We start from the raw sequence: 21,305 nt of genomic DNA on the forward strand, positions 1-21,305 counted from the left end.
GGGAATTATTTATATTGAAATAATATAACTGTGTATTTCTCAATGTAGTTAAGAATTAAACCAGATCTTCACCTTCTTCTGAATGTTCATTTTATGACAGAAAATGAAACAGGAAGTTTTGTGCAAGTTCTGTAAATGTAGTGATTGAGCAAATCAGAAATTGTTTACACTGAAAAAATATAGGAAGCAGAACTAATTCATTTGTTTTTAGGTTTAGATGCAAATATGTATGGGTAGAATGATTCCTGTTAATACTTTAAAAAACAAAGCTGTTGTGGAAAAAAAGGATCACAAAAATAAAAGGGTGAGTGCTACTGTTCTGCTAAGTTAAATGCTGAACCCTCCTCCAGAGGAAAAAAAAATATATATGCTTAAATGATTGAGCAGAATTGAGTTGAAATGGCAGTTTGCCATTGAATACCGGTTGCTAGTGGGGGTGGGGGTGGGATGCAACAGTAAGGCAGGGCTTTCTAGCAGCATCTGGATGTGGAAAACAAGATGTTAGATTAGATAGACATGATCCAGTAATAAATGAAGCAAATGGATTTCTACCACTTAGCCTAGCAAATTATGTACAGTACAGTCATTTACAGTGTCAGTGAAGTAAAACAAGTATGACATCTTGTTGCCTCCAAGAATAATCATGCATATCTAGTAATTATTAACATAACTCTGTGTTAATTATTAAATATTTGGAAAAATCGGTCTCAAGTTCCTAAACGTAACTTGTCATTCATGACCCCAAACATCAAGTTTAACTCTACAAAGCAACTGAAAGCATACTTGCTGTTGATCTTGTTCCCAAAAAAGTAGTATACTTTGATTTGGATCCCATAGTAAATTTTTGTTGATGGAAGATGTGTGGGATTTTTACTAATATCTCCTCTCACTGTTGAACCCTCCAATTTATATCTTATGCTGCCCCAATGGTTTCCTGGGCTTTTTCAGTTGCAGAAGCAGAAGGCAGGGAAATCCCATTCTGCTGATGAAAATGTCTTTCATTAGTGGAGAGTTTCTGCAGGATCCAAGCCTTTACATTTTTGAAACTGTAAACAGAACTAATTGAACTTTGTTCAAAATAAAGCATCAAGTTAAGGAAGCAGGCCACTGTTGTTGTGCCATTATGCAATACTACCCAAAAAAAGGTTTTCAAAATGAAACTAACCTTGTTTAAAGTTTCTGTGTATAGTTTAAATAAAGATTAGTGGCTTCTCCAAGTTCCTTATTTTATCTTAAAGATTTTGTGCTTTCTTTAAAGATTTTGTACTTTTTTCTTCCTTTGTGCTTTCTTTTGTGCTTTCTTTTGTGCTTTCTTTTATCTTAAAGATGTTGTGCTTTCTTTGGGGGGCACATTCATTTTTGAATTAGTTACACGAATGTTCTTTGATTTGTGTCTGAGTGCTGCATTCCCTATGTACTTGTGCACAGCTGCAAACTCCTGCAGAAGTTAGAGGATCCCTCTTATCCTTTGATGAACGTATTTTCTTGGTGGGTCTGAAGATTGTTTGAAGGTTATGTTTCTTCATCAGTTTCCCTATTCAATCAGTTATTTCCTTCATGTATGGCAAAAATACCTTCCCTTTGGGTGGCTGTTTATCTTCATTCATGTGGTTTGTTCTTGATCTTGAAGCTCTTCTGATGTCTATAGTAGCGGCATGGATGCTGGCAGCGATGAACTTACTCTGGCGGTGGGGCACTGCATTAACCAGGAAGTGTTCCTCAGTGCCATTGTTCCTGTGCCACTGGAGGCTGCACCGGCATGCCAGGGGGTGTTCCAGGGTGTTCCTGGGGCAGAGCTGAATTTAGTAAGCTTCCAAAGGATTTTCAGCCTGGTAGTGCCCCCTATGTCTGCAGATGACTTAATACCACCCAAAAGTGGGGTGAAAGTTGGTCTTCCCAATGAGATTTTTGAGTTGGCCAGTGGTTTAAAAACGTTTTCCCCTTCTTGTGTTGCCTGGAACCCTACCGGAGGCGGTGCGGGCGCACTGCTGTGGCGTCGTCCCCAGCTGCTGCTCTACCCCCACCCTTTGGATTGGGCTGCTAGCTGGATCAATTTGGGCTACTTTTTCTTCTTTTATTTACAAACTAGTATTTTCTGCATGTTTGATAAGTTTTTTGGCTAGATGCAGAAACCCTTGCCCTTTCTGTGGGTGGTCCTAGTGTGCCACTGTTCAAAGAAATGAAACTTAATCTGTGTGTACCTGAAAATATACTGTTGGAGGGCCTGAGGCTTCTGTATTATGGAAATGGGGAAAGGCAGCATGTTTTTAGCTTTGTTCTCTCAGAACTCTTTTAGCCCAAGCAGGGAGAAGCAGTGCCAAACCACCTCTGAATGTCTCTTGCCCTGAAGACCCTATGGTTACCATAAGTCAGCTGTGACTTGACAGCACACACACATACATATTATGTATCTTTCAGTGCAGTGTTGTATGACACTTATTATTTGCGGTACACTTCTTCCCAATTGTACAATTCATTTACTTTTTAAAAGTCAGATTTCACCACCATACTGATGGATTTATGCAGCAAACTTAAGTGGGTTTGCTCAGAAATAAGTTTAAGTTTATTCAGTGGGGCTTACTTCATTAAAGAAAAAAGGAAGGTTGAATTCAAAAAGAGAGGAATTAGATATAAGAATATTCTAGAGAGGAAAAATATGCAGATGCTGGTGACTGAGAAAGTGATATTCCTTATTTCAATAAACAGGACCATTATAACAAATGGTAAAAAAAACCCTTTTTATCAGCTTTGTTAAAGTGGGAAGGCATTTTTATATCAGTGTGACAAACTGAGATTGCCTTGAAACGGAGTTGAGTTGCACAAGCATTCAGAAATAGTCCAAAGTAAACTATTCAGAACCTGAGCCTGCAAAGGAGAGCAAGTAGAAAGTGGTTGTGCTATCATTTAGAACTAATATTTATTGTTTAATATTTTATGTGGTTGTATATTTTTCATTCATAGGTATAGAAGCATCTTTTTCATTTCTTTGTGAAGCCTTGTAGCTGAATCCCGCATGGTGTCAAAATATTTCCCAGATCTCAGCTAATATTACACAAGATTTTTGTTTTATTTTGTTAAGACAAGTGTTTTAATACAAAATGTTGAATTGCTTTTTCTATGCAGCCTATATATGGGTAGCCTAGAATAAAGAGAGTGTCACAGATAGCCCTTTTGAGGAGGCTAGTCAGGCCAGGATCTAACAAGCCACAAAAGCTTTCCTGCTACCTTTGCTTGCCAACCTTATTCCACCAGATAATATGAGATAATCCAAAAATTGAATCATGTTCTTACAAAAAAAAAAACGGAGCTCCAAAGCAATGTGTCTGTTTAAAAGTTTTATTAAAAATCATACACATTAAAATTGCAGGATAATAAACAATAGTTAAGTCAGAGCATCTTTTGGCATCATTTCAGGGTTTCTGTTTCCCCTCAAACAGTCTCTTTTTCTAAATGAGAGGAAAATTTGTTGGGTCCTGAACTGGCAAAACATTTTCAACTGCCAAAACAATTTGAAGCAATAAGCCACCCTGATACCTCTTCCTCAAAAATGCTGGCATGTTACACCAGGCTGAATCAAACAGAAGAAGAAGAAGAAGAAGAAGAAGAAGAAGAAGAAGAAGAAGTAGTAGTAGTAGTAGTAGTAGTAGTAGTAGTAGTAGTAGTAGTAGTAGTAGTAGTAGTTTGGATTCATACCCCACCCTTTCTCTCTTGTAAGGAGTCTCAAAGCAGCTTACAAACTCCTTCCCTTCCTCTTCCCACAAGTGAATCTGTTCAAGGTCAATTTGGAAATCTTTTGAGGCCTGAAAAGGCTCAAGCAACCTGTATCTGTAACAAAAGTAGCTTCAGTGATGTCAACGTGTGGAGGATTTTTTCATTAAATGTTAAATTATTATTGAAATTGACTTAGTGTCTTGGAAAATGATGATTATACCACATTGACCCAGACCTTTTGGTCCATCAATGTCAATATTGCCTATTCAGACTGGCAGCAGCCTTCAGGGTCTCAATCAGAGTCTTTCATATCCCCTCCTATCTGATCCTTTTAACTGGATATGCCAGGGATTGAACCTGATGGGCCCTTGAGGACAAAATACAAAAGAAGAAATGGCTATACAAGTATGTCTCTCGCTGTCAGTGGGGTTGTTCCACCTTGTCCTGTAAGGACCATATGATTGCTATGATTGTTTAAAGATTAATCCCATAAACTCTGCTGATTTATCAAATGGTCTTTTTAGTGTACAATACCAGACATGCATCTGGTTCTCACTGTTGTTGTTTGATTACAAGTGATGAGTGGGAAAGAGCTCCCCTCTCCCTGCTAATTATCCTATCCTTTCAGAATGGAGTCAGCACTTTTATTAACATGCAAAATTTTCCCATTTCTTTTTCAATGTCTTTGCAGATATCAACTATGCAACTGTATACTTGGTGAAAGCTGAAAAGAAATTCTATATTAAAGATGTGATGGATAGGAATGGTGATGCTTATGGTTACTACAACAACACTGTACAGTCTACTGGGTGGGGAATTCTTGAGATCAAAGCAGGCTACGGTAGCCAGTCCATAAGCAATGAAGACCTCATGTATGCTGCAGGATTCTTGGAGGGCTATCTCACTGCTTCGTAAGTACTTCCATAAAGGCAGTTCAGTAAATGAATGTTGTTAAAACTTACAAATCTGTTTCCCATTTCATAAATCTAAGCTCCAAGTCAAGGATCTGTAACAATATTAATTTTTGAAATCTCAGGTTTTTAGTCCTTTTGTCCAGTTTCCTTGACTAAGGCTGATTCCGCATGGGCCAAAAACAGCAGCAGTGTGAAAATGGTGTGAAAATGGTGTAAAAGGGTTTAAAACGATGTAAAAGGGTTTATACTGTTTTCACACCGTTTTCACACTACTGTTTTTTGGCCCATGCAGAATCAGCCAAAGTTTTCTTCTGGGGCAGGCAGTGGCAAACCACTTCTGAACTTTGCTTGCCTCCAAAAGCAGTCCCACTTTCTATGCAAGAGCAACAGTTGTTTTGACCAGTGATTGTATAAACAAGGCCAGTTGTTACAAGAAGGGCTAATGTAAGTCTGTCGGGGTTCATCTGGAAATACCTTGAAGCACCAACCTAGCAAGAGAGCTCTGGTTGTCCACTGCGTTTAAAAAAACAAAACTTGTCTGTGTTTTCCAACTCATACAGTGACTGACTGATGTTAAAAAAAATCTTACCTTTCAATTGAAAACTCTGTATTTACCATCCATTGTTGTTACCTGTTTGTTTCCTTTCACAAAGTAAAAGTGGCTTCCTTTGCAGACTCCCCACTTCTGTCATCTAAGTCTGCTGTTCTGGACACACACCAAAATGAATTATAGGAATGTCTATTGGGACCAACAAAAGTGGCCAGAAGGTCAATTCCATGTAATGGGAGGTGGGAATGTCAACTGACTTGCATAGGCTCAATTGTACTACCTTACAAAAGACAAAAGTTGTAATGAAAATGCAGCATGGATTATGTAAAACCTGGAATGACAACCTTCAAAGTGGAATGACAGTCCCTGGGCCCAGAGAAAATGCTCTGAGATTGGAATGACAGCCCCCCACTTTGGAGTGATGACCCATGGGACTGGAATAAGAGTGCTTGGAGCTGTCATTCCAGTCCCAGAGCTAATTATGTTGTTCCAGGCATTGTCATTATATTCCAGGGCTGAGTTTCAGTACCTAAACATAGGTACTAGTCCCAGGGGCTTTAATTCCTGTCCCAGAGCCATTTATCTCACCCCAGAAACTGTCACTCCAGTCCCAGAACACTGATTCCAACCCCAGTGGCCATCATTCCCTTCTAAAGACTGATTTCTCATAATCAATTCCACATTTTCATTGCAAGTTTTGTGTTCTGAAATGGAGGTGGGCTGATTCCCCACGGTCAGTTAATTGCGTGATACTCACGTGAAATATCAAGGATTCAAGTACTTCACCCTGCCTGATCAACGAACAAGGATTCATCCCGGTTCTGGCACTCATTCTCCACCTTATCCCGTGTCTTTGCCGAACCTGCTTGAAAGTACTACTTTTTAAAAAAAACACGTCTTCAATCCAGTTTGGACAGGAGGATCGGGGGTCTAAACCTGGTTCAAATTTCCCACCATGGAAATACCTTATAACCAATCAGTGCGTGCGGTGCTGTTCTCACGAGAGCACGAGAGAATGATAACCAACCAGAAACTTGGGCGGGGGAGACATGCTGACGTGCTGACATCATGATGTGAGCACATTTTTGTGGGAGAAAAAAAAAGATCCCACCCCAACACAGCACAACAGCCCATCAGGAGAGACCTGCCAAGCCAATCGCGTGGTAGTGGGGATTGTTACATTTCTTGAATCCGAGATAGGCCTAGATGTCTTCACTGGAAACATGCTGCGGTGGGGAGGTTGAAACCTCGATGAAAAGGTGCAGTTTATTTTCAAACTTGGTTTGATCTAGATTGAATTTCCCAGTGAGGATTCAGCCTCCATTGAATCTATGCAAGTCCATTGGTATTCCTTGCTTTCCAAAACATTCAGTGGACCTTCAGGCATCTCCCATTGTTCCCAGTGGGCATTGCTGTTGTTCATTTTAATACATCCTTCCATTATGCCTCTTGGGGAACTTTTCAGGAGGGCTGGATTGGGTGTTTTTCAGCTAAATCACACCAAACGTTCAGCAGAGTAAGTGCTGCCTGTCTATTAAACAATCAGGTTCCGAGTGAATTGGACCAAGGGGATGAATTCCCTAGCTTGCTGAAAAAGCTGCCCCAACTCTCTATTTACTCAGCTTTAGAAGAACAAAAGAACTTTGCTCCCCACAAAAGAGGGAGTTCATGAGAACTATAGTTCTCTGTAGCTTGACTTTAAAGGTGATTGGTTGGAAGCATTCTATGCTCCTCCCTTACAAAGATCTAATTGGAAGAAATGTAATTGCTGAAAAAATCAATAGAATCAAAGAAGAGCAGGAGTACATGTAGCTGTTTAGCAGAATTCAAACTGAAAAAGAACACAGATTTCTTCAGTGAGGATAGCTTGGTTTCACTAAGAATCCCAGATTTCTAATGCCATTCTGGAAAATCACTGTGATGACCTGAAACAGGGATTTCCATGTATATTTTTGACTTGGGTATTTCATTATATGCCCTACTATCCAATAAGCAAAGTTATAAATACATTCCATAAAGAAATCTGAGTGTTAAAGCGTGACCAGCCTGGGAGAAGAACTACATTTTCCAAATAACAAAATATGTTGAGTGGTAGGAAAATATTATGTCCCTGAAGCCAAGGACTACCTTGAAAGAAGACATCTAGATTAGGAGTAACAAGAACAGTATAAATTATGAATTTATTGCACAAAATATATGAACAGAAATCAAAGGAAAAGGAAAGAAACTGAGATATACATAATGTCACTCTGAAATATTAGAAGCAAAAGTCCTGCAAAAAGAAAATAGAAGGTTGTCTTTATCAGTGTAGCATGCACAAACTGACACAAGCTGAGGACAAACAGGTCCCTTTGTTGTGTTGACTGTGCAGATAATGTTGGAACATGTGCTTAGATGGGACATGATCTATTTGACAGTTGGACACTCCCTCCTGCTAGTGCCGTGTGTAAATCAGTGCAGTGTGCATAACCAAGTAACGTGTGCAAAGACTGATATGGCATGGGCATCGGATTGGCACCTGGTTTGTATATTAGTAGACACAGTCCACTCAGTGGAAGGAGCTTGGAAACAGCTGTGTCTGGCGGAGCACTTTGGTGGTGGTTAGTAAAATGTAAACGGATCTGAACGGTGACTGTGTGTCTTGCAGTTCTTGTTTGCCTTGCACCCCTCAAGGTGTCCTACTCTCGTGTAAGCCGCTGCTTCGACAGGTTATGGGCCCAGATTCTGCCCTTACTCGAGAGTAGCTGTTTTTGTTGCTGTGTGCGTAAACAGTTCCCGGCTGCACCATGGCTGCTTCTTTTGCCGGTTTGCCTTTCGAGCGGCTGACAGAGCACAACTATGTGACCTGGTGTTTGAAGATGAAAGCCTATCTTCTGCGTGAGGATTTATGGACTTTTGTGTCAGCTCCCTTACCCGCCAAGAGCCTCCTCGCTGGAGATAAGAGCTGAAGAGCCGGGCAAGAGCATCCATCATCTTGGCAGTAGAAAGCTCCCAACTGCTCTATATATTAAAGACGCATGCGTCTGCATCGGAACGCTGGAACTTACTCAGAGGCGCCTACCAGCGTGAGTTCATTGGAGTGAAAGTCTTACTAACAAGACAGTTGCACCACCTCAGGGCTACGGAAGGGTGACTCTGCTCTCTGGTTAACCTACAGAAAATGCTAACGCTATTTTCTGAGTTGGTTGATCGCAGGGTCTGCTTTATGAGGACTCACATGCCTACCTGCTGATTTCGTCACTAGATCTATCTGCGGGAGTCGCGGTCAGCAGCCTCCAGACAGCTGCGGATGCCGCCTTTGGTCCTCTGGACTACGCCACCTCGAAGCTGTTGGACCGCGAAATGCGACAGAGGGAATTCCAGAAGAGCGTTGCTATTTAGCCTCAGAGGGAAACAACTCCTGAGAGTTCGTCCGTCATGCCTGCTGTTTGTGCTTAATTGCATGCGTTGCTACCGTGGAGCTCCTGGCCACTTAGCAAGAGTACGCGTGAAAGTGTTGGACCGACGGAAGCCCAAACAGAGACAGAAGAAGGGTCCTGGGAGAGGGGACTCTGCCTCTTCTTTCGCCTGCTTTTTTTGCCACGCGGCAATTCAACAAGGACAGAGATGGAACTTGGCTCATTGACTCTGCCTGTTCTATGCACATCGCGGAACCGTGAGCATTTGTTTACAGAGGATCAACGTACTTCTGGCATCGCAAACGTGTGTTTGGCAACCGGGACTCCAGTCTCTGTGGAGAAGTAAGGAACAGCTTACGCAAGCCTGCTTTGGTAAGGACACATTAAAAATGTCCTTTATGCCTGTTTGATTTCTGTTTGCTCAGCCAAATGATCGCACAGATGGGTATGTTGTTACTTTTGCTGATCAAATATGTACAATATCTAAAAAAAATGATGTTGTGTGTGCGCGAGGGAAATTGTTAAATGGCTTGTATTATTTAGAACACAGTGATAATGGTACCGTCTGTATGTCTGAGAAGGTAGCAACGCCAGTGTCTACGTTCCTCCGCATGACCACAATGCATTCATTATTACCATCGTGTGTTTGGATTACATGAACTTCAGAGCACTAGCCAACCTAGTAAAGGTGTGCGGTCTGAAGGTAAAACCCTGCAAAAAGTTTTTGGAGTGCTCTGTGTGTGGCAAAACCAAAGTGAAGGCGTATCCTTCAACCGCCAGAAATAATTCAGAGAGTCTAACCAGTCTCACTCCAACTGGTCCATATGGATCTTGCAGGACCGCTCTAACTCAGTCAGGGAAAAGCCGAAGCACCTAATGGTTCTGTGTGACGATTTTAGTAGGTACACGCACTCTTTCCTAAAGTCGAAGGCTGAGGCATTTCCAAAGTTCTGGAACTGCGTGGAAATGATAGAGAAAGAGCTGGGTCATAAGGTGACTGCGCTGCAGACGGACAGGGGAGAATGGACAGGGTAATCACTTTCAGTCTTGGCTGGAAAGAAGGGGAATCCAACACCGCCAGAAAACTAATCCTTATCGGGCCTATGAGAACGGCGCATCGGAAAGAAAAAATAGCCGCATTCTAAAATATGAAAGAAAGCATGCTGTTAGATGCTGATTTGCCAGAATACTTCTTACAGAAGTACAAATACAGCCACATATAAAAGGAACAGAATGTGGTCTTCTGTAGTGAAACAAACCCCGCTTTTTTCCTAAGTTGTATGGGAAAAATCCTGACTTGTCAAACATGAGGATTTTTGGCAGTAAGGCTCGCGTGTTGGTTACCACAGCAGAGAAAGACAGGTGACCCCAAGTGGCAAACTCTGACCTTTGTTGGCTTTGAACCACTGATCTAAAGGTTTTCGCTTTTCTCATCATTATGGGATCATTGTCATCTCCTCGAGTGCTAATTTTGTTAAGTTGGCGAATCCGGGAGAAAATCCACTCAAACACAGAGGTAAAGCATTTCCATTTACTGAGCCTGAAACAGTTAATGGACAGCAGTATTTTGCCAGCTGCTGTCTGGCTGTCAGCGCTCAGAGAGTGCGTGAAACGTCCGAGAAATAAACAAACTGTCTCCTCTAGTGAAGAGTCAGAAGGGGGAGGAGGTGGAACGAATCCATCCCTCGCCAATATCCAAAAGGATAAACAAGGGTGTGTACCACCCGACCGGGTAACGGTCACAGTCAGAATGTTTATGTGTGTCAGACTTCTGTTTTTGAACCGTCTCCCCATGCAGAGATTTTATCTCTTCCCACTGAAGAAAGAGAGAAGTGGGAGGAAGCTATGGAGGCGGAACATAGTACCCTTGTTAAACAAAATGTGTTTGTGAAGGTAACTGCACCCCGGAAGCAGAAAATAATCGCCCTAAGTGGCATTTAAGAGAAAACTGTTGCCCTAATAACAGGCTGATTTATGCGCAAGAATTAAGTTGCTCGGGGCTTTGGCGCAGGATAAACCGGAGGAGGAGAAAGGGTATTCTCCCCACAGCCAGACCAGAGTCTTTGCGGTTCGTCCTTGCCCCAGCGAGCAAGTATGACATGAGGTTACGCCGCATTTTGATTTTCAATGTGCGCCACCTTAATGCTCCACTAAGGCAAAATGTTCATATGGCGCCACCTGCTGGATATGAAGGCTATGACCCAAACATGGTTTATAAGCTGCAAAGGCCCCTGTACGGGCTTATTCAATCTGGGAGGAATCCGGTACTGCTGCTTAGATGCAAAACTGCAGCAGTGTGGGTTTCTATCAGACTCTCTTAAGCTGATGCCTTTCCGTAAAGCGTGAGAGGTCAAGCATCAGACAGAGAGATCATACTGGTGTATGTTGACGACATTTGTGTATGTACTAAGACTGACCAGCAGTGGGCAGAAAAACATCTACAAAGAACTCACAGTGAAACCTTTGTGGTGAAAGATCTAGGTGAAATAACCCACTACCTAGGCATAGACATTAAACAAGTAATAAATCAAGGCTTCTTCATGTGCCAGAAGAAGAAAAATAGAAGCCATAGTCAAGAAAGCTGAGTTAGGATCGCCAGGAGAATCAAGGCGACCCCAATGACTGCAGAGTTTTGTATGATCTGATACAGAACTGTGTAGTGATCCAGAACTATACAGGCCCTTAGGAAGCCTACTGCATATCGCAAACTGGACGCCACTCAGACCTGGCTTTTGCCGTAAGCATGTTAAGTCAGCCATGCTGCTAAACCAACGCAGCATGACTGGATAGGTCTGACTCCGCAGATAAGATACCTGAATGGTAAATTGCTGATCTTGGCTTACTGGCCAAAGCAGAGAAACAGAGCAATGTGCTAAGTGCAACAACAGATAGCTCTTTCGCTGACGCAGAACCACAAGTCATGCACAGGATTTGTAGTGACTTATGCAAACGCATTCAGTATCCTGGCAGTCCCGCACAGACAGACCTCTGCTAGCTCCCTCAACTGCTGAGGCTGAGTTCTGTGCCATCTCTGAAAACATGCAAACGAATTGATCTGGTTGAAAGCATTGCTGTCAGAGTTAGGGGAAACAGTAAACAGCCAATCCCCCGTTAGAGGATTCACAGACAGCCATTCATCTAGCAGAGACAGAGAATCTAAAGGCTAGGAACCAAGTTAGTTGTATGAAATATGAACAGGTACTAGAACTTGTACAAAGTGGATTCATTAAGCTGCAGCATGTGGATTCAAAGTCAAATGTAGCTGGACGCTTTAACCAAGCTCTACTGCTGTGCCAGTGCATGTACTTTTATGTGAGCAACTGAATGTACCATCTGTATCCAATGTATAAAGTGTAAATATGGGCCGTCTGTCAAAACCGGATCATGGAAGGGGTGTTGGAACATGTGCTTAGATGGGGACATGATCTATTTGACAGTTGGACACTCCTCCTGCTAGTGCCGCGGTGTAAATCAGCAAGTGGCCAGCAACCAAAGACTGATATGGCATGGGCATCGGATTGGCACCTGGTTTGTATATTAGTAGACACAGTCCACTCAGTGGAAGGAGCTTGGAAACAGCTGTGTCTGGCGGAGCACTTTGGTGGTGGTTAGCAAATAAACGGATCTGAACGGTGACTGTGTGTCTTGCAGTTCTTGTTTGCCTTGCACCCCTCAAGGTGTCCTACTCTCGTGTAAGCCGCTGCTTCGACAGATAATAGAGAGTTGGTTGTTTGCAACGTGATTCAGTAAAGATGCTCAATGGGAAGTGAGAGGAGTTTAAGCCTTCCCTGGCAGCAATCAGTACCATCCCAGGGAAGTGGTTCTAAGGATATAGTGTATTTACATGTCCTTAAGAGGGAACCACAGTTTCTGCTGATTCCTACTAATTGATCTCACTTTCCGTCCCATCCACAGGGGAGGGGGCTGAATTCGCTGGTGGGAGTGGCACAGGGCCACACTGGTAGATTTGCCCTCCCTGGGGCAAATCCATTGGCAGGCGGCTGCTGTGGCCCTCCCCACCAGAAAGACGGTGTGCTGGATGCCGTACCAGCATTGTGCCCTGCTGCCAGTGTAGTGCGGGTGGTCTGGGGACATTAGTCAGCTTCCTCCTGGCCATTGCCCCCATTGTGCCAGCTTTGGACTTAACCACCAAAAAGGTGGCATGAGCCTATTAAGCCCAATAGGGGCTTCCCAGCAGTGGGGAGGCTTTTTTGCATTTTAGGTCTCCCCAGCTGCCGGGAAGCTTCTCTGGGAGTAGTGGGCTGGTGCAGCTGCACTGCTGTGGCTGGACTCCCAAAATGTCCCTGGGGAGTCAGTGAGCCCTCAAGAACAACACAGAAGGCAAAGTGGAGGGCTGCAGCAGGACAGGAGAATCTGGGGAAATTGCTGCTCACTCTTAAGAAAACTCAAGTCCTCTTATGTCTTTGGAATGTGTGTCTGAATATCAGCTTTTATATCTTTCTGTGGAGTGGTTTCTGTGATAAAAAGACTATTTGAGAAACAAAGCTTACCAGTTTGTATTTAGTATGTAGCTAAGAAAATGAAAAATGAAACAACAATAATATTTATCTCCTCCTTTTAGACATATCAGTGACCATGTTGCAAACCTGTCTCCACAGCTGTTTAAGAATGTTATCATTATGAAAAAAGTTGAAGATTTTATGGGGTAAGTACAGAGTTGTCAAAAATTGGGCTGAGGAACTGAAATGTCATGATAGGGTTCAAACCACCCCCGGTGATTTCTGCACTTTGTAACTTAACTAGTTGATGTAGGAAGAGCTTATGCCATAATAAATTTGTTAGTCTTTAAGGTGCAGAAGGCTTTCTTTTGTTTTTGCTGTAATGGACTAATACATTCCTGTGAACATTAGTGTCCACAAAATCACAGGTGACACACAATTAGGTCAGGAGTAACTATATTTAGTGAAGGAAACATGCTTTGTGAATAATATTTGTATGAAATTATAAGGAAACGTTCTGGTGTAGATACTTCTGAACCCAAAGCATATGTTAGTGCAGCTATAGTTTCATTTCTTAATAAACAGTACAACCTTAAATGTGTTTACTCAGAAGCGTCACTCAGATTTATTCCCTGAAGCGCAATCAAAGGTCATTTATACGCTGAACTTCTTGTGGCAAGCATGCTTTTCTTCAGGTTAGATTTTTAATTGTGCAACAGATTTGACACATTATCTGGGCTAGATTTTGAATTATGCAACTGGTCCAAAGCAGCTGCGCTTCTTGGGAGAGAATCCCTGGATTTTCCCGATGCTGGCAAAACCCAACCTTTTTGCCACTTCACACACACACACAAAATTTAACCAGAACAAGTGCACCAAACCTTCTTCGGGTTTTCACCCCTCCCTCCCGCCTTTTCCCCTCCCACAAGGGACTAGTTCCTTCTTTTGTCTTCCTAATTTCCACCCTCCCTGTGGTGATTCAGCTGCATTGCTACCAGACCAGACCCATGGTGGGTGAGGGAGGCTTATTTTTCAGTGTCTCTAACTATTCTGCCAGCCTTAGAGGTAACTAGAAGAGCAGTATCAAGATGGATATCATTCCTGCATTGGCTCAGTAATACAAATAAGAAAAGGGTATCTGTCTGGACAAGTCTCCTACCAACATTAACTAGAAAATAGCCAGTCTCACCTTTCCTAAAGCAGTTAGGAAAAAACAAAGCCCTCTGCCTGGAAAAAGCCAATTCCCACCTCAACCATGGTTACACCTGCCTCCTTAAAACAAAGGTTATGCTAACTAATTTAATCAAACTTCCTTTCAGCCATTCTTCAAACAGATTCAATCTTTTTGTTTCCAGACTGTCCTGTAAAAAGACCACCTCCATTTGCACTGACATTAACCGGGGACTGTAATTGTATCAGTTCCACTCTAGAATCTAATCATACTTGGGTGCTCCCTGGGCTTAGAATATTAAGCCTAAGTGTCCACCTCATTCTGCTCTGGAGAACAAGAGCTGCCTTGGTCCTGGGAAAATCCAGTCTTTTAGCATAGCCTGAGGGCCCAATTCTCCCTATTACTAAACTGTTCACCCTGCACATTGTGTTTAGTATTTCCTGGAATACCCTCTGGTCTACTGTTCTCAGTTCTGCTTTCTACCCCATCTCTCTCTATGGGAGCTCAACATGGGTCGCTGAACTATTCTCATTGGATCATTCCTCTTCTAGAACAGGAAATTATCAGCTTATTCCCCCCAAACCTGATGTATTCCAGACCTATCACTTCACCTCTTTCTGAATCCCAGTACTATTTGAATTCTCTATGTGTTTTTATCATTTGCGTGTCTGTACGTTTATTATTTTCTGTTTTCTAAATAACATTTGTTAACTTTTTACTTTTGATTCCTGTGGATTTTTTTGCAGAAACCTACCTTTGTAAACTCTAGTGGAAAATATCTCATATTAATTGCCTTCTCTCGCTACACAAAGTCTGGCCTCACTAATTCCCCTACTCTAAAACGGGCAGACTCTAGCATTTTGGATTACAGCATCCTCTATTTTGCTGCTGCTACCAGTTAGACAGGCTTCCTCAGGGAATCTGCTGTGGCTGCTGAGGGAGGAGTGGGGAACTTGTGTCTGACCCTCTAACCCCAATGGAAAATAGGTGGACAGAATAGGACTATGTTGTACTTCCCCCCTCGGTTGAGTGTTCTCTTGAGCCCTCAAGGAATGGGGTGGGACTTGCCTGGCTCAGCTGAGTGCAGGGCACAAGACTTCAGAGATCAGGCTGGAGACTGCTACTTTCAGGGTTCCACAGGGAATATCTGATTGTAATTTCTTTGGGCTGCTTCCTGAACCAACTAAAAGACTATGGTATGAAATTAAAATTAACCAGGTTTTCTCCCACTCTCTTCCGTTGTGAATGCCAGCTTAGTTTCACTTTCTCTTATCTGCAGACGCAATGTATCTTTGCCTTAAAGTTTCACTTGCAAATATTAGGCAAAATTGTGCCTAATATCTGCGATCAACCTGGCTTGTGCCTTTTGCTCTAACGTTACTTCGCTAATACGATGGAAGTTTTTAAAAAAATGTTGCAAAAATGGAGTTGGGAGGAAGAGAAAATGGCTGATAGGTAGACAATGGACACTAGAGGGTGAATGAAGGGGAGGAGTCATCGGGTGCATGCACCTAAGGTGAACTGGTTAGTTCTGTGCTGCAGTGTTGGATATTTCTCATGCAACTTTTTAAAAAAAGGAACTCCCCCACGCTTTATATCTTGGGGGAAGCTGGAAACCTGGGGCATCAAAAGGTTTCTCTGAACAAGCAAAAATTACGTCATGCAGCACATTTGGTGAAAAAGGTGAGGTAAAGAGATGTGTGAAAAGAACATCACATGCCGTGGAGCTAAAACCACAGCATCAACTGTAGGCAAAGGTCATCAAGTAGTAAATGTACAAATGGCCAAAGTTTATTTCTCTGAGATGATTCAAATTATGAAAAATACTCTGTAAAGTCAAATTTATTCCCATATAGGAAACAAGATCAATGGACTAGAGAACAAATTAGAAACAACCCAGATGACCAGTTTTGGAGACATACAGGATACATCATTGCTCAGATGGACGGCCTTTACATGGGGACTCTAGAGTGGGCTAAACAGCAGAAAAGACCAGTAAGAATTATTAAATTGTCTTTAAATAATATGTAAATATATAGCGTTGACTCTAAAAATACCCTTCCACTCATGGAAAAAATCGTGAGTGGAAGGGTACTTTAGAATCTAACCCAGAGTGCTTCCTACTTTACTAGGCAATACAGTAAGCCTTCCTGTTAACTCCAGCCTTCCTGTCAGTATCATTTTCTAAATAATTCAGTTATACCACAGCTACCAGCTCTATACAGGAGATGTGTTATGAGTGTAAGAGAAGAGAGTTATTCTCAAAAATTCTCCAGTTGCAGCTCAGGTGGCACAGTGGGGCGGGGGGGGGGAGCTGAATGGGCTTTGGGAATGGTGGAGGACCATGTTAATGCATTTGCCGCCTCCGCCAGCATAAGGGGCACCCAAACTCATGGAGAGAGCAAAGACCCACTTCATAGTGGCGGACAAATCTAGAAGTAGGCACCACTGTGGAGTTAAATTGGCATCCAAGTGGATGCTGGTGTGTGCGGGATGGGTGGGCTAGTGTGTTTCTGCAAATAGAGACAACTTTTTTGGCTTCTATTGGCATTCCAGCCTGGGACACCCCCCCCCCCCGCCCCCCGGCCGCCTGTTTTGGCTATGGGACAATTCAAATGACAGGAGGGTTTTCAAATTTCCCTCCTTTCCACGCAACCTGAAGCCCCTTTAGAGACGGTATGGCATCACCTTCACTGTGCTGTCCCTGGTGGCTTCCCCCCCCCCCCCCCCCCCCAAGCTGTAGCTTTTTTGGAAATTAGGTGGAATATTGAAAGTCTGAATGCATTTGCTCTGTCTTACTCACAGAATGAGAAGTGATGCTGCATGGTGTTTCTGCCATTTCAGCCTTAATTGTTTTGTGGGCTGTTGACCCTCTAGATAACCAAATAGACTGCAGCACTGTGAATTAGCAAGCTGAGAATTGATGGAAGACAAATAGCTTTCACCTTTATTGCCAAGTTCAGCTATTTGTTTCACACTGTGAGTAAAGACATTAACAGCCAACTGACCTTTCCATCTTTGTCTAAGCACTGCAAGGAAACATGGAGCCTGGGGATGATAAAGTTAGCATCAACAACATATAAAACAAATAGCATTTATCCCCTGCTGATTTTAATTTCAGCTTCCACTGAAATTAAATCATAAAAATGAAAAAGAAAGGGAAAGAACTGTTTTACAACCAGCTCTGTGATCCCACTTTTATTTGGAAGTAAAATTCAGTTGAAATCAATGGGTCTTATTATGTATGATTCAAAGTGGTTTGAGTAGGTTTGTCAGACAGTTTTATCCAGATTCTCAAAAGTTCTGCTTATAGTCTTCATCTATATGGTAGATTCAGATGAACAGCTAAGCTAGTGACAGAGGCTGTTAACCTTTCTTCCAAAAAGCTTAGAACAGTGTACATGATTTTCGTATGTTCGCAAAATCATGTAGTCAGTATGGATTTGAATCTGAGTCTTCCGGTCTTAATCTTATATAGTAACTGTAATACAATTCTTGCTCTCCAATTGCTGTAAAAATCATATGTACTCATGTATAAGTCGACCCGCATATAAGTCGAGGCACCTAATTTTACCACGAAAAACTGGGAAAACTTATTGACTCGTGTATAAGTCGAGGGTGGGAAATGCAGCAGCTACTGGTAAAGTTCAAAAATAAAAATAGATACCAATAAAATTGCAATAATTGAAGCATCAGTAGGTTAAATGTTTTTGAATATTTATTTCAAAGGAAAACAGTAAACTAGCTCTGTAAGTGGAAAAGAGGGTCAAGAACAATATGGTCTCAACAATAACTTTAAAAGTACAAAAACCTTAGCCTTTTTGTAAGGAAGGGTTTTAAACAATGAATCTTACAATAAAAACTGGAATGAACATGCCTGTTCACTGTGACTCAAAACTACACTGCTTTTTAAAAGAATAGTTCATTATTTGTAGTGTACATATTTTTAAAATTGCACATGGCAGGTGTCATTTTAGAAGGAACATTCACACAACCTGTCAGGGGAGGAATGTTTATGTTAGCAGTACCAACTTTTCAGAGTATCTTTAGGAGACCCTCCTGATGATACCACCCAGGTTTGGTGAGGTTTAGTTCAGGGGGTCCAAAGTTATGGACTCTCAAAAAGGTAGCCCCGTCTACTATTAGCTTCCATTGGAAACAGTGGGGGATGAGAGCATCCACTTTGGGGATCCATAACTTTGGACCCCCTGAACCAAACATCACCAAACCTGGCTGGTATCAGCAAAAAAGTATCCTAATGATACCAACCAGGTTTAGTGAAGTTTGGTTCAAGGGGTCCAAAGTTATGGATCCTCAAAATGTAGCCCCGTCTACTATTAGCTCCCATTGGAAACAATGGGGAATGGGGCACCCCCTTTGGGGGTCCATAACTTTGGACCTCCTGAACCAAACTTGGCCTAAAAACTGCACCCCCTGGCGGCCGACAAAGTAAAAACCCTAAAATATTTTTTAAAATAACACCTGACTCGTGTATAAGTCGAGGGGGCTTTTTCAGCACAAAAAATGTGCTGAAAAACTCAACTTATACACGAGTATATACGGTTAAATGTTGCACCCTTTCATGGACCTGTGATCTCTCTGTAAATAATGTTGTGCCCTTCCCCCCTTAATCATTTTGAATATTTGAGATAGTATATACCAGGGGTTGGTATATACCAATCTTTTATAGTTCATGCACCATTTTTTCATTTTTAGTTAATATGTGCCATACAATCTTATACCCTTTTTCAGCCCCTTTAAAATATGGTAATATGGATATAGTTAACAGTTATGCATAAAATGATTTATAATGCCCACCTAAACAATTATAGTTTTTTAGAATAATATAAACATATTCACATCTTCTTTAGCCTCAAAAAGGAATCCAGTTTTTGCATTGACTGTATTTCACATTTTATTTTTCTAGGGTTGAATACTTGGCAAAAATGTGTTTTAGTAATTTGTTTCTTGCAGGGCATGAATAAGTATTTAACTCCCACAAACCTTTCCCCTTCAAAAAGTGAATCATGCATTCTATGAACCCATTTTTAAAAGTTGGAAATAAGGTTAATTTTATTTCTTATTTCATTATAGTAGAAGAGTACTGAAAGTCAATTTTTTTCAATATTTACATTTTCCCCAATATTTCTGTGCTTTTATATTTTGGAAATTCACTCTAACATGCCATTATTATTGTGTGACATATATGAAGCAAGCATCTGGATTTCCTGTTTCCTAATAATCAGACTAAAATATTGATTGATTGAAATACTGCAAATCAGACTAAATATGATCAGTCAAGTTACCTGAGGAAGGTAACTTGAAGAGTGCTGCAAAGTGCTTGATGTTTCTTCACAATATCATTTTTAGAATTTTTTTTCTCTTTAATTTTTTTCCCTTTCCCTCTATATTTCATTCTTTAGTCTCATTTTTAGCAATGTCAGGAATTTGCTGCTCTCTGAATCCTGAAGAGCCACAGTCTGCTCTTCTTATGAGAACTGTGCTACAGCATCCAGTCCTCCCGGCTACAGTGTTCGCATGAGATAACATAATCTGGGATAGGGAGCAGGCACCCAATTGCGAACACAGCAGTTTATCAACAGTCAATAAGATGGTCAGAATATCTGTAGGCAAATGGAAAACACATTGCCTATGTTCATACGCTTCTAGAACACTGATTTGGGAACTTTTGCAGTAGAAAGGTAGTCTGCACACAAAAACAAGTATACTCTAAGGCTGCTCTGTGGTCCAGATCTTTGCAGCTGCTTCCCAGAGAATTGTCACCACTTCAGCCCTCCTCTTGGCATGCTGGCTAGTACATCTTGAGACCTTTCAGACATTATACCAACTCACATAAAATAAACTTTGCAGGACCCAACTAAGATTCCACCTAGTTCTGCATCCAACTTTTCATTAGCGATTTCACAGATACTTCTAGAATAATCAGAAGCAAGGTATCTGGGCAGCTGTCTTCCACTTTTGCTTGGTTTTCAGAAACCCACCACTTGATCCCAAAGGTACCTTTAGCCTTTAGTTACCTATCTTTCTGAACCTGCTGCCAATCAATTTAATGGGATGACATCTATACCTAGTGGGATGACATCTATACCTTGTACTGTTTTATAAATCCCAGTCATGCCCTAGTATGTTTATTTTTTCTCTGAACAAAATAGTTTTGACACTTACAGCTTTATTTTCTGATGGGTTATGTCTGCCACAGAACAAGAACTTTAGCTTTCATTGCAGATAGCATGGGCTTCTTGAGATAACATATTCCAGTTCCCTTTGGGTTTGGCATGCATCTCCTACAATCATCCTGAACTTGGTAGCCAATTTTGAGGCTTCTTGCTTTATTTTCTAATTAATTATGCCTGCCACACATGAATGGCTTTGTCAAAACCCTGGTTTTCTCCCTAATAGAAATCCAAAGTGGCGTTTGTTGTTCTCCTTTTCTTCAGTTTATCCTCACAACAATCCTGTGAAGTAGGTTAGGCTAAGCGTGTGTGACAGGCCCAAGGCCACCCAGCAGAGTGGAAATTCAAACAAGTCCTAACCGTCATACCACATTGTCTCTTAAACAACCCTGCAGAATGTTCTTCATTCATAGGCATCTGTCACTCATCATATGTCAATTTGTATAAATCTGAGTTTAAGCTTATACGTTTGTTATCTCTTTCTTGACCTTCAGCCTCTCACTGTTTTTGAGACCCGCTTCCCGAGTGCAGCTGGAGATCTGCTTGATCTCATTCCTTCCTTCCTCTCACATTCAACAGAGGAAAACTATGATTTTTTATCAGGAGGCCGCATAAAATACCGATGGGACATGGGTCACTGCTCAGCTCTGATCAAGGTGAGCAAACAGTACTTGTTTTATGTATTGTCAAAGGCTTTCACGGACTGATTCAACTGGTTGTTGTGGGTTTTCCAGGCTGTGTGGCCATGGTCTGGTAGATCTTGTTCCAGACCGTAGAACACTGATGATGAACCTTTTCGAGACCAAGTGCCCAAATTGCAACCCAAAACCCACTTATTTATTGCAAAGTGCCAACCCGGCAATTTAAACTGAATACTGAGGTTTTAGTTTAGAAAAAACGGTTGGCT

General features: G+C 41.7%; 1 protein-coding gene across 1 annotated transcript in view; it reads left to right on the plus strand.

Moving 5' to 3' along the window:
- PLBD1 (phospholipase B domain containing 1) overlaps positions 1-21,305 on the plus strand; it is a 38,354-nt gene that overhangs the window by 2,956 nt on the left and 14,093 nt on the right. The window contains exons 2-5 of the mRNA XM_048500737.1: positions 4,403-4,622; positions 13,156-13,239; positions 16,061-16,199; positions 20,893-21,054. Coding sequence (XP_048356694.1) covers positions 4,403-4,622; positions 13,156-13,239; positions 16,061-16,199; positions 20,893-21,054 — 605 coding nt within the window. The remainder of the gene's footprint in view (positions 1-4,402; positions 4,623-13,155; positions 13,240-16,060; positions 16,200-20,892; positions 21,055-21,305) is intronic.

Source organism: Sphaerodactylus townsendi, linkage group LG06 (assembly GCF_021028975.2).
Source record: "Sphaerodactylus townsendi isolate TG3544 linkage group LG06, MPM_Stown_v2.3, whole genome shotgun sequence".
NCBI classification, from domain to species: Eukaryota; Metazoa; Chordata; class Lepidosauria; order Squamata; family Sphaerodactylidae; genus Sphaerodactylus; species Sphaerodactylus townsendi.